At 41.7% G+C, this 12137-nt stretch overlaps 1 protein-coding gene across 5 annotated transcripts in view; it reads right to left on the minus strand.

Moving 5' to 3' along the window:
• LOC137350649 (CUGBP Elav-like family member 4) overlaps window positions 1-12137 on the minus strand; it is an 856190-nt gene that overhangs the window by 763106 nt on the left and 80947 nt on the right. For 2 of the 5 annotated variants that reach the window (XM_068015443.1, XM_068015444.1), the window contains exons 1-2: window positions 8025-8252; window positions 5733-5815 (exon numbers count right to left, since the gene is read on the minus strand). In XM_068015443.1, the coding sequence (XP_067871544.1) occupies window positions 5733-5815; window positions 8025-8205 (264 nt within the window). In that variant the 5' untranslated portion in view covers window positions 8206-8252. Of the gene's footprint in view, window positions 1-5732; window positions 5816-8024; window positions 8254-12137 lie in introns of those variants that run through there. The other 3 variants (XM_068015439.1, XM_068015442.1, XM_068015445.1) reach the window with 3 other exon arrangements.

Consider the following 12137-nt stretch of genomic DNA (forward strand, 5'->3'; position numbering starts at 1 on the left):
TTGCCCTTTTTGAGCATCCCCTATTTTAATTCACTCTATCATTGGTCACCATGCCTTTAGCTGCCAATGCCAAGGTCTGGAATTCCCTCCCTAAAACTTTCCTTCCTCCTTGAAGACGATCATTGAAATCTACTTTTTTGACCAAGCTTCTGGTCATTTGTCTGAATATCATTTATGTGGCTTGGTGTCGTACCTTCTTTTATAATTATCCGTGAAATGCCTTGGAATGTTTTATTACTTTAAAAGTGTGATATAAATACAAGTTGCTGCTTTGTGAATGTCCTATGAAGACACATTTGTGTAAGTGTCAACTGCTGGATAAAATCGGATTCTCAGAATAAAATCTTATCCACTGCCTAGTTTGGTACTGAGCCACGGACACTGGGAAGATGCCATGTTTGATCAATGAGCTGCTTTGTGTTAGCTGGTCTTGATTGGAACAGTGGTAGGGGCATGACAAGATGCCTTGGTGCTCCTGGGTTGGGAGAGAGACAATAATCAGCCAGGATTTCCCTTGCTAATATCTACCCAGTAATCCTGGCAAGTGCTCACGTGTGGACGCTGAAAGAGAGTCAGATTTGAATTTGAAGCCCATCATTGGATAGCCAATGGATCCTCACACAAAGGATCACCAACAGGTACAGGGTGCCAAGGAGAAATGGTGCCAGTGGAACTGTAATGCTGGGATGAGCCAGCACCTTCATGGAGAAGAGGAAGGAAGGAAAGCTCGGTGATTTAAAAAAATCTGGTAAAGCAAGTAAACAAAGCAGCATGTTGCTGACCATGATTTTCCTCATGGTGCATTCTCCACCTCAGTTGGGCCTTTTGTTTTGGATGTACAGTGCATAGAGGATACAGTAACTCTCAAGAGTAGAAACAAAATACCACAAGAAGGAGATGACAACTATGCCTCTTGAGTGACTCGAACAACTGGATAGGGAAGGACTTTAGGCAAGAAATGCTTGAGAGCAAGTTGCCCAAATAAGGAAATGCATTTGTCTGTTGAACAAGGAGCGATGGAAAGCAAATTATTGGCTGGTTTCTTTGGCTTGATATACTGCAAGTCATCCATACTCCAACTACTAACACCATCCAAGAGTTGCCCTAGAGATTTGCACGTGTAACTCCTTAAAGCCCACAATTACTGGGCAAATACACCCATCTGTATTACCACTTCAGCATCACTGTGGAGCTTTCTACATTTAAGAGACATGGTAAATCAATGCCCTACTGTCTGGTACAGTGGTAGTTCAAGAATCAGATTATCTGTGGTCAAACAGTTTAATACTCTTCTTGCCAAACACATTCATTATTAATTTTGGTTCAAATGCACTGGAAAAAACATTCATTTAAAAAAAAAAATCAAGTCAAGCACATCCAAAAACACTGCTCAGAACAAACCATATGTTAGAAACATCAATGTAGTATTCATTAATAAATAAAGCCAGACACTCGAAATTGGGAGCCGAGGTCAAAAAAGTTATATTAATTCAAGAACATACATCTAAATGGATCACAATGGAATTGAAAAATCTCTCATCTTTCCTTTCAAACCGTATAAAAAATATCTTTTAATGTTTCTATGAAAGCTTTCAATACACTTATTTTTACTGCATCATTTAGCTTCATTCTGAATTGAGCTTGGATTTCTCATCCATTTGGAATTTCAAATGGAGATGGATGGTCACACATATTTTATTTAATGAGTAAGAAAAAGGAATTTTAGTGCTGGGAATGAGATATGTTTCATACACCGTACTCCCAGGTCAGGTACAGGGAGGTGTTCGACACAGCATAGAGATGCAACTATATATAAAGAATATGGAATGGACTGGGAGCTTCGCACCAAATCCAAGATTTGAAGGATCCATGCCAAAAAGAAATTGAGAGGTTACATCCTTAGCTCTGCCCTTCTTCCAGAATTTGTACCTTTAGAGTAAAGTTTGTTGAACATAAAGTGTAACAGCTGGTCTTAAACCCAATCTTATGCAATAGAATATTTTCCTACCTTTTGTTCTCAGTATCAGGATCAAACAAGCCTCAGTCATAGTCAGTGCAAATCAGATGCAAAGTAAAGCACTGTTTATGATCTCTTAACGTGCATTTACCCCCAAATGTACACTCTATTTCACCAATGTAAATCTTTCTACTTATGCTTTTTCTCAGAGCAGATGGGTAGTTTAGTTCCAAATTGCATTCAATTATAGACAGCATATTCTGGATTTATGTTTTCTAAAAAACCTAGTTAGAAGAGGTTTGAACCCACCTCATTTAGGATGAACAGAGTTATCAGAGAAAGGAGGAGATCTTCATTAGATCAATCCAGCCTGGGAGTTGACACAAGATGCCAAGGTCACCAGATACAACGTGCCACCTGATCTCCAGTCAGAATCTTTTCCCACTGTGGTTAGTAGTAAAATATAAATAAATCCAAAACAACACAGTGGAGACCATCCTATAAAAGCTCTCAGTGCTGAGCTGCATCCTAAATTATAGGGTTATACAGTCTTGGGTTACCTTTGAAGTTACCTCCACCAGCTCTCTTTCTCTCGGAGAACTCTGCATTCCTCCAACTCTGACCCCTTGTGCATCCCTGACTTACTTCCCCCACCACTGGTGGTCATGCCTTCAGCCATCTACTGCCCCTTCCCCTCTCTCTCTCCTCCTTCAGCACACTCTTCCTCTTTGACCAAGTTTTTGATCACCTGGTCTAAAGTCCCCTTCTTTGGCTTATGTCAAATTGTGTGTGATTATGTTTCTTGTGAAGTGACTTGGGATGTTTTACATTAAAAGTACCATATAGATGCAAACTGTTGTCATTGTTGGCTCCCTTTGCTGATGAATCTTCCCCATTTCTTGGGCTAGGCCACCAGGCACAGAACATTAGTCGATATGCTTACAATGAGAGGAAATACTGGCAGCACTGCTTCCAACTGCACAATATCAGCCGTACCTCTGACTGTCAAGAGAGGCCCATCACTTAGAACACCCTGTTCTCCTCGCTGGAGGAGGTGGGAGTTGGGCAATTAAAGGGGAAAGTGGAGAGCAAATAATGCTAAATGGGGCTTCCCAAACTGCAAGGAATAAATATAAATGCAGAAAGCTCCCAAGATCCAAGGGGGAGGTTAGACAGTTACTAAATTTTTCTCAGGAAGCCTCCCCATCTCAAAGTTACTTATCCAACGTAAACTACGTGTATGATTTAGACGCAGCTGCGATACCAAAGACCTGAAGATATATGAAGTCACCCAACAGCTTTCCAGGTTTATACAAAAATAAAGGAAAATTAAATCCTGAATGGAGATCAGGGGCATGCAAAATACAACCAAAGTAATTAAGAAATGAAGGAAAATGTTTAAAAAAAAAATCTAACGGCACATTAACAGGTCCCAAAACATTTAATTTTAAATGCACGATGGTGAAATTCCACACACTTGAAACTTCCCATTGGCCCAAGGACAGTTTCACAGGATACCTTTGCACCACGAAATAAATAGCAAATGCCGCACTGAATTAATTGTTCAATTCCTTTTTAAAGGTGCAATCCTCATAGGGGACTGGCTAATGATTTATTAACTGCTCCTGTAGGGGGAGGAATGCAATTCTGTATTTTCAGAATAAAAAAAAACAAATTATCTGAAAGGTGGGGCATTCTATTTTAGCAATCAAACTGCTAACAAGCAGTTTTGCACCCAAATTTAAAGTTTTATTTTTAAGGCAAATCAGAAGATAAAAGATTTGCAATCATAAATTGAAAGTGCTATTTATACAATATTTCCCAAATGCATACAGGAAAACTGTGGAACAACAACATTGGAATGGGAATGGGAAGCACGTTGATATTGTAGAATCAAAAAGCTAAGTCAGACAGTGAAGAGCCCCCTTTTTAACACTGGCGATCACAACACTGGCTAACAATCTTCCCCGTTCTTTTATATAAACAATAAATATTCATAACTTTCGATGGGAAACATCAGCATCCACACAGATAGGCAAAGCCCTGAAGAGCACTCAAACCTTATGCAGTGTTTATATAATAAAAATTTCACCAGCCCTTCAGTGAAAAACTAGAGTTTCTCTTGTCAACCTTTGTGTGAAGTGAGAGTGCCTGCTGCAGTTTAGCAGCAGCCAGCTTCCGTAATGAGTAACTGCACCCAGTGGCTTTGGAAGGGAACATGTTCGGAAATAGAACATTTAATATGATGTTAATCGCATCAAACTGCAGCTCGTTCACCAAGGCTCTTAAATTCGCATTTGCCTTTTATCTTGAATACCAACTCCAACGAAGCAACTAAACACACATACGCACACAAAATATCTTTTCTTAAAAATCTACCTCCTTGTCACAGGGCTGAAATGCTGGACAGCTCCCTGCTCCCAACTGTCAAAGACGCATTATTGGAACATTGCATGATGGACATGGCAACTAACCAAACGGGAGTTCTAAATAGAATGTCAAGGCTGTAAAAAGACACCAATGTCACTGGGAGGCGGGTCTCATCTAACTACCTTGAAATTAAGCAGTGCCGATAAATGTCAAGTGTGGCCACATGTCTGAGTGAGGGAGTAAATTTCACACTCAGGAGAGAACATCATTTTTTTTAGTATAAATGTTGCAACCATTTCACATTCACTACCAACTTTAGTATCATCTCACGACAGGTTATGAAGCCTCCATTATCATTGTTGCCATTGAGAAGAATTCAAATGGCAATTGTAATTAAGCAAAACAATATTTACACTTAAAACAGCTGTCCTTATTACACTCCCCCCACAACCCTCACACAGTCAAGAATACAACATGCATGGCAACAATATTATTTACTGTCTGCTCTATGTATTTGGACACAGGAGCACAGATAGCATAATAAATGTGGATGATACTGTAATTCCTCGACAATGTCCCTTGCTTAAAATGGCAAGCGTCAAGTGGAATTTGTGGTGCTCATTTCAGCCTATTATTTTCTCCCTATTCGTGAAGTAGAGGGTCCTCCTCTTCTAGTGACAAAGCCTGTTACATTCACCTTATCAGCTTATATTTGTGACTAGAACAACAATGTAAATACTGCAGCGTGATGCATCTAAAAAAATTTAATTCAGCCCGTGGCAGCTCAGAGAAAAGTAGACTCGGCTGTACAAAAACCCAGCAATGCAGTCCATGATCAACAAAAGTGCACAGAAACCAGGCATAACTGTATTTAATTCCAAGCTCATAACACACATTTTTTAAAAATGCTCGCAAGTGCTGAGAGAGAAAACATTTCAAGGGGAGGGGGAATCCAAAAGGTTGGAAATCAAATACGGGTATCGTGCCAGTCTCGTGCATCTTTGCACAAGCAGTAGGTTCTGTGGGACAGGCAAATCTCATTTCAAAAATCAAGAGTAGCAGCGCATAGTTTTTCAATGGATTTCTTTCATCCCTTTAGTGAGCATTTGTACTACGTGAAATCTTGCAGCAATCTTGTCTGCTGCAATGTCAAGTTCTGCAGCTGACAAGACAGATTGACACATTATTTTATGTTGTGGGGGGGGGGGGCGGCGAGGAAATACATGAAAAGAAGTCTCCTCTTCTGCTGTGTTGCTGAAGCAACTGGTACACTTTTACAAGTGCTCCACTGTTAACAAGAGCCTTCACACTCAGGAACTGGCAAGGCACTGCATCTCGCAAAATACCAAAATGGGTGAGGGGCAGATTTTTCATACTGTAGGTGGAGAAAAATTTATCTACTTACCCCTGGTAATGTCTTCTGCTCGTGCAAAGCGCTCTGAGCTTTAAGAGCCGAGTCTCTGGCACAGTATGTGAGGAAGGCACAACCTATGTTAGAAACAGAGCAAGTTACTCTAGACCACATTCATTTCATTAAGTGCCGCAGATAAGAGAGTGAAAATGTGCCTTGTTGCTCACATTCACTACACATCTGCCTTTCCTGAGCAGCCAATTTAATCTCTCCACCCCCCACCCCCGTTCCCACCCAGAGTAATTTCCCCATTCAAATTAAATCCAGGCTCAGAGATGAAGTAAATCACCAAAGTACAGAAATAGCTCTGCTTATAAAACCAGCTCAGTTACAGGCAGCTTTTATTTTGGACAGGTTCGACTAAACAGCTAATTGAAACTTTGAGTCAAATCTTCGAACTTGGTCTACTTGTCCAATGTCAAGCATTTTTTTTTTAAAAAAAGAGTATTTGCTAAGATAGAGAATGTATATTCTAACTGGTTCAAGTTACATACAAGAGCATCTTCTGGAGCATCGACCCTGATTTGTGATAGACTGTTTCTATTCCCAATGCATAAACCTAGCACGAATTCCTTAATATCATTGCAACACCCAATGTGGGCAACAGCATCCTTGGTTTACAACCAGCATATTCAAGTGACAATTAATGCAAGGGAGCTTCGAGTAAAGATTATTTCCCTGCAAAGACAAACACAGCAAAGATCACCGAGCTACTGCCCACTGCTGCAACAGCCTGGTTAAAAAAAAAACCCAGACACTCCATGCAGTTAATTCTTAGAGGACGCACAGAAACTCAGAGCTAAACTATAGTATGATCACATCTTATTAACATGTATTGCAACAGATGTCAATAGTTCAGCTGCTTATCATAGGTGTTTAAGATCCAGCATCCTTTCTCTTTATAGACCGAGAACAAAGCAATCGCTTGCCAGTCAGATCTGTGCCTGATCAGGATCTGTGTTAATAAGATTTGACTATAAATGGGTATACATTAATGTCCACAGCTTATTGTCCAAGCTAAAGTTATTGACAGCTCCAGTTATATGAACTCCAAAAGCCAATGGAGGAGAACACATTTCCAGGAGAGCTACATCCCACTGGCAATTTAACACAAGCCAAGGTCAGCCAATGAATGCAAATGGTTATATTAATTGACAATATTTTTTTGTCATCAGTAGCCTGTAATGTTATCTAGAATCAGTGAATTGGAAAGAGCTCAAGTCTAGAAAGTAAAGACATGTCAGGGACAAGGCAAAAAAAAAAGTAGATGGAAACCGCCCCCCCCCCCCCCCCCCACACAAAAACATTATTAGATTTGGGTTGAAATTATACAACTTAACTTAGGGGTCAATACGATTTACCGCAACAGAGCTAAGTAACTGTGAATCAATCCATGTCGTTAACAGGCAATTTGCCACACATGCATCAAACTAGTGGAGTATGTGGCCGTGGATTTGTCAGCTCCAGCATCACTTGGAATTCAAAGTAAAACAAAAAACAAAACAGTCCAAGCTGAAGTAACAGATCGGGCAAGTGTCTCAAACTGACAAGAGAGCCGGGCCAATCCCCATACAGTTAAGCTGGATCATGAGCTAAATTCTAGCATCTTGGAGTTTGCACATTTCACGAAAGTTTATTAATGACCGAAACTGACACTAATGTACTTTTAATTCGTGTGCTTGCATTAACGACACCCACTCCCCGGATCGGTTTTACATTCATTTTGCAAATTTGGATTTTCTGCAGAAACAGACAAATGCAGAGACAGGAGAGGGAGTCGACTTGAGCTTTGTACAAAAATTCACAAACAAAAATGAATTAAGAACTTTGACAAGCGACGACTAAAGGGGTCACTTTGGTTTGACAGGCAATTTGGCACAGGGGCAAAACTTCAGATTTTAGACACTGAGATCCCCGACCCCCCCCCCCCCCCCCAAAGCAGTATTTGGGGGGAAAGAGAGAGAGAGACCGCTCCCGAGCTCTTGAGAGAAGAGAAGGAGCTGGAAATTGGGTGTTTGCAAATGCTCCAGGAAAGTTTAATGACGGGTCAGAGAAAGTAACAGGACAGGAGTGCCAAGAGCAAAAAAAAAAACTGGCTAGATATTTGCAGCAGAAGGGGAAAATTTTAGGGTAAACAGTCAACCTCGCTCTCTTCTTTTATATATATATATATATATATATATAAATAAAACACACACAGATACACACACATATACACAGAGCTCCGGGGTGTTTTAATATCACCATCCACATTGAACAGAAGAATGAAGGCTGAGACCCACAGACCTTTGTGCATACCGGTGAAACGATCCTTCAGCACAGTCAGTTCATAGATCTTCCCAAATTCCTCAAAGAGCGGCTTTAGGTCCTTTTCCTCCAGGTTGCGGGGGATCTGGCCGATGAAGAGTTTGATGGCGTCGTGGTCTTTCATTGGAATGGTGTTCTGACTGTGGCTCAACCCGTTCATCCGGCTGCTGCTACTGCTACTGTCTAGCTGCACTCCGTTGCTTACAGTGGCCATCTTCAAGCGCTGTCTCTCCTCTCTCTCACTGGTCGCTCACGTCAGCCTCTTTAACTAGGAGACTCTGCAAGTCCTGACGTCAGGGTTGCCTGGTTGGTGCTGAAACAAATGTGGCTGGATTCACACACACACTCAGGAGCCTTAAAGCCACAGTAACCCTTAACCAGCAGCCCCCCCAACTCACACACACACACAGCCACACACACAAATAGACACAAGCACCATCCCTCCCGACTGCAATCCAGTCTGTACTGGAGGGGAGATGGGGATTAACACACACACACACACACACACACCAGAAGCAACTCAGCCTCCTGCTTAACCTACTCCTTGCTGGATCACTGTGTAGTTCTTATGTTTACTCTTCAAGATTGTACTGAAAAGTTGTATGGTGGATTTGTGAAACAATCTTTGGAGGAGGAGAAATCTTGTCCCCCTTTCCTAACTTTTTTCTGTTGCTTCCTTTGTTTCTCCTTCACGGAGAGTGTGCACGAAGAATGAGAGTGTTGGGGAACTCTGCCAATTGGGGTCTTGAGTTGGTTGCAAGTCGCTCTCACTTTTTTTTTTGTCCTACATTTTGGCCAAGCAGCTCCTCCTCTTTCATTGCCCTGACACAAAGCCAGCTCCAGGTGGAATCGCTTACCGGAAGAGAGTGGATGTGTGTGTGTGTGAAAAAGAGACAGAGGAGTGACAATGACAGAGAGAACAACAGAGTGAGAGAGTGTGAGTGAGTGTGAGCGAGAGAGAGAAGGAGAGTTAATCCGCGTCCTACAACTCTTGCAAGTTCTTCCTGTTCAGTTACAGAAGGCAAACATTTAGGTGTCAACCACGCTGAAACACCCCTGATGATCTCCATCACCACAAATTAACCTTGTTCCAGTAAAAGACAAAATAAATGCAAGGAGCTCTTTCTGAAGCAGAGTGTTCATGTCATTTGGGTGCCAACATTGCTTAATGAATAAGTGTTTGGTGAAAGTTAAACAACATGCTGCTCTTTTGGGTGTAGGTGTTTTGGAACAGTAAACCTAGGCCAAAACTCCTTGACGATGATGAAGCACCTGTACCCAAGTGAAGGTCAGGCTCGGGTGTTTTGGGATTATTCTCAGTTCTAGAAATTGACTTCTTGCAAATAAGACCATTTCCATCTGGAGTCATGATTTTCACATTAAAAATTATTGAAGTATATATACAATATTCTATTGTGTCATCAACAGAACAAGAATTGCAATTTTACTTAAAATTCAGTACCAGCGCGATGGAGCAAATAGCCTTTTCCTGTGCTGTAAGATTGTATAATACCCACACATTTCACACCTGGTGAACTTTATAGCTCCCAACATCAGATTACTCTAACACACTTGAGTGCGGGGTTAGCAAGAAGTTACAATACTTTATGGAGGCATCTGCCATCTTTTTCTACCTACCAATGGAAGGGAGAGAATTTAAACAGTTACAAGTCTACTGGCAATGAAGCCAACTATATCACTGCTGCTCAGGCACTATTAGTATGATATAGCCAATTAGATTAGAAGCTAGAAACAGTGGATGGCCAAAGAGACGTGGGAGTCCAGGTACATAGGTAGTTAACATATCATAAATAGGTACAGAAAACAATCAAAAAGGCTAAAAACATATAAAGTAGGAGTAGGCCATTCGGCCCTTCGAGCCTGCTCCGCCATTCATTATGATCGTGGCTGATCATCCAACTCAGTAGCCTGTTCCCACTTTCCCCCCATATCCTTTGATCCCTTTCACCCCAAGAGCTATATCTAACTCCTTCTTGAAAACATACAATGTTTAGGCCTCAACTGCTTTCTGTGGTAGCGAATTCCACAGGCTCACCACTCTCTGGGTGAAGTAATTTCTCCTCATTTCAGTCCTGAAAGGTTTACCCCGTATCCTTAGACTATGACCCCTGGTTCTGGACTCCCCCACCATCGGGAACATCCTTCCTGTATCTACCCTGTCAAGTCCTGTTAGAATTTTGTAGGTTTCTATGAGATCCCCCCTCACTTTTCTGAACTCCAGCGAATATAATCCTAACCGACTCAGTCTCTCCTCATACGTCAGTCCAGCCATCCCAGGAATCAGTCTGGTAAACCTGCGCTGCACTCCCCCTATAGCAAGAACATCCTTCCTCAGATAAGGAGACCAAAACTGCACACAATATTCCAGGTGTGCCCTCAACAAGGCCCTGTATAATTGCAGCAAGACATCCCTGCTCCTGTACTCGAATCCTCTCGCTATGAAGGCCAACATAGCATTTGCCTTTTTTACCGTCTGTTGCACCAGCATGCTTACCTTCAGCGTCATGTGTACGAGAACACCCAGGTCTCGATGCATATTCCCCTCTCTCAGTTTATAGCCGTTCAGATAATAATCTGCTGTCCTGTTTTTGCTACCAAAGTCGATAACGTCACATGTATCCACATTATACTGCATCTGCCATGTATTAGCCCACTCACTCAATTTGTCCAAATCACCCTGAAGCCTCTCTTCCTCACAACTCACCCTCCCACCCAGTTTTGTGTTCATCTGCAAAATTGAAAATATTACATTTAGTTCCCTCATCTAAATCATTAATATATATTGTGAATAGATGGGGTCCTAGCACCGATCCCTGTGGTACCCCACTCGTCACTGCCTGCCATTAGGAAAAAGACCTGTTTGTTCCTACTCTTTGTTTCCTGTCTGCCAACCAATTTTCTATCCATCGCAATACACTACCCCCAATCCCATGCGCTTTAATTTTACACACTAACTTCTTATATGGGACTTTGTCGAAAGCCTGCTGAAAGTCCAAATAAACCACATCCACTGGCTGTCCCTCATCAACTCTACTAGTTACACCCTCAAAGAATTCTAGTTGATTTGTCAAGCATGATTCCCCTTTCGTAAATCCATGCTGACTCTGCCCAATTCTACCACTGTTCTCCAAGTGCTCTGCTATAAAATCTTTGATAATGGACTCTAGAATTTTCCCCACTACTGAGGTCAGGCTGACTGGTCTATAATTCCCTGCTTTCTCTCTACCTCCCTTTTTAAATAGTGGGGTTACATTAGCTACCCTCCAATCTGTAGGAACTGTTCCAGAGTCTATAGAATCTTGGAAGATGATCACCAATGCATCCACTATTTCTCGGGCCACTTCCTTAAGTGCTCTGGGATGCCCTGGGAATTTATCGGCCTTCAATCCCACCAATTTCCCCAACAACATTTCTCGACTCATACTGATTTCCTTCAGTTCCTCCCTCTCACTAGACCCTGTGTTCCCCTACATTTCTGGTATGATATTTGTGTCCTCCTTTGTCAGCCATTTCTTTGTTCCCCATAATAAATTCCCCTCTTTCTGACTGTAAGGGACCTACATTTGTCTTCACCAATCTTTTTCTCTTCACATACCTATAGAAACTTATAGAGTCAGTTTTTCTATTCATCGCAAGCTTACTCTTGTACTCTTTCCCCTTCTTAATCAATCCCTTGGTCCTCCTTTGCTGAATTCTAAACTGCTCCCAATCCTCAGGTTTGTTGCTTTTTCTGGCAAATTTATAAACCTCTTCCTGGGATCTAATACTATCTCTAATTTTCCTTGTAAGCCATGGTTTGGCTACCTTTCCCATTTTACTTTTGTGCCAGGCAGGAATAAACAATTGTTGCAGTTCATCCATGCGCTCTTTGAATGTTTGCCATTGCCTATCCACTGTCATCCCTTTAAGCAACGTTTCCCAATCCATCATAGCCAACTCGCGCCTCATACCTTCGTAGTTTCCTTTCTTAAGATTCAGGACCCTAGTCTCAGAATCAACTACATGACTCTACTTCTTGATGAAGAATTCTATCATATTATGGTCGCTCATCCCCAAGGGGTCTCGCACAAC

The sequence above is a fragment of the Heterodontus francisci genome, chromosome 35, assembly GCF_036365525.1.
Source record: "Heterodontus francisci isolate sHetFra1 chromosome 35, sHetFra1.hap1, whole genome shotgun sequence".
Lineage (NCBI taxonomy): Eukaryota > Metazoa > Chordata > Chondrichthyes > Heterodontiformes > Heterodontidae > Heterodontus > Heterodontus francisci.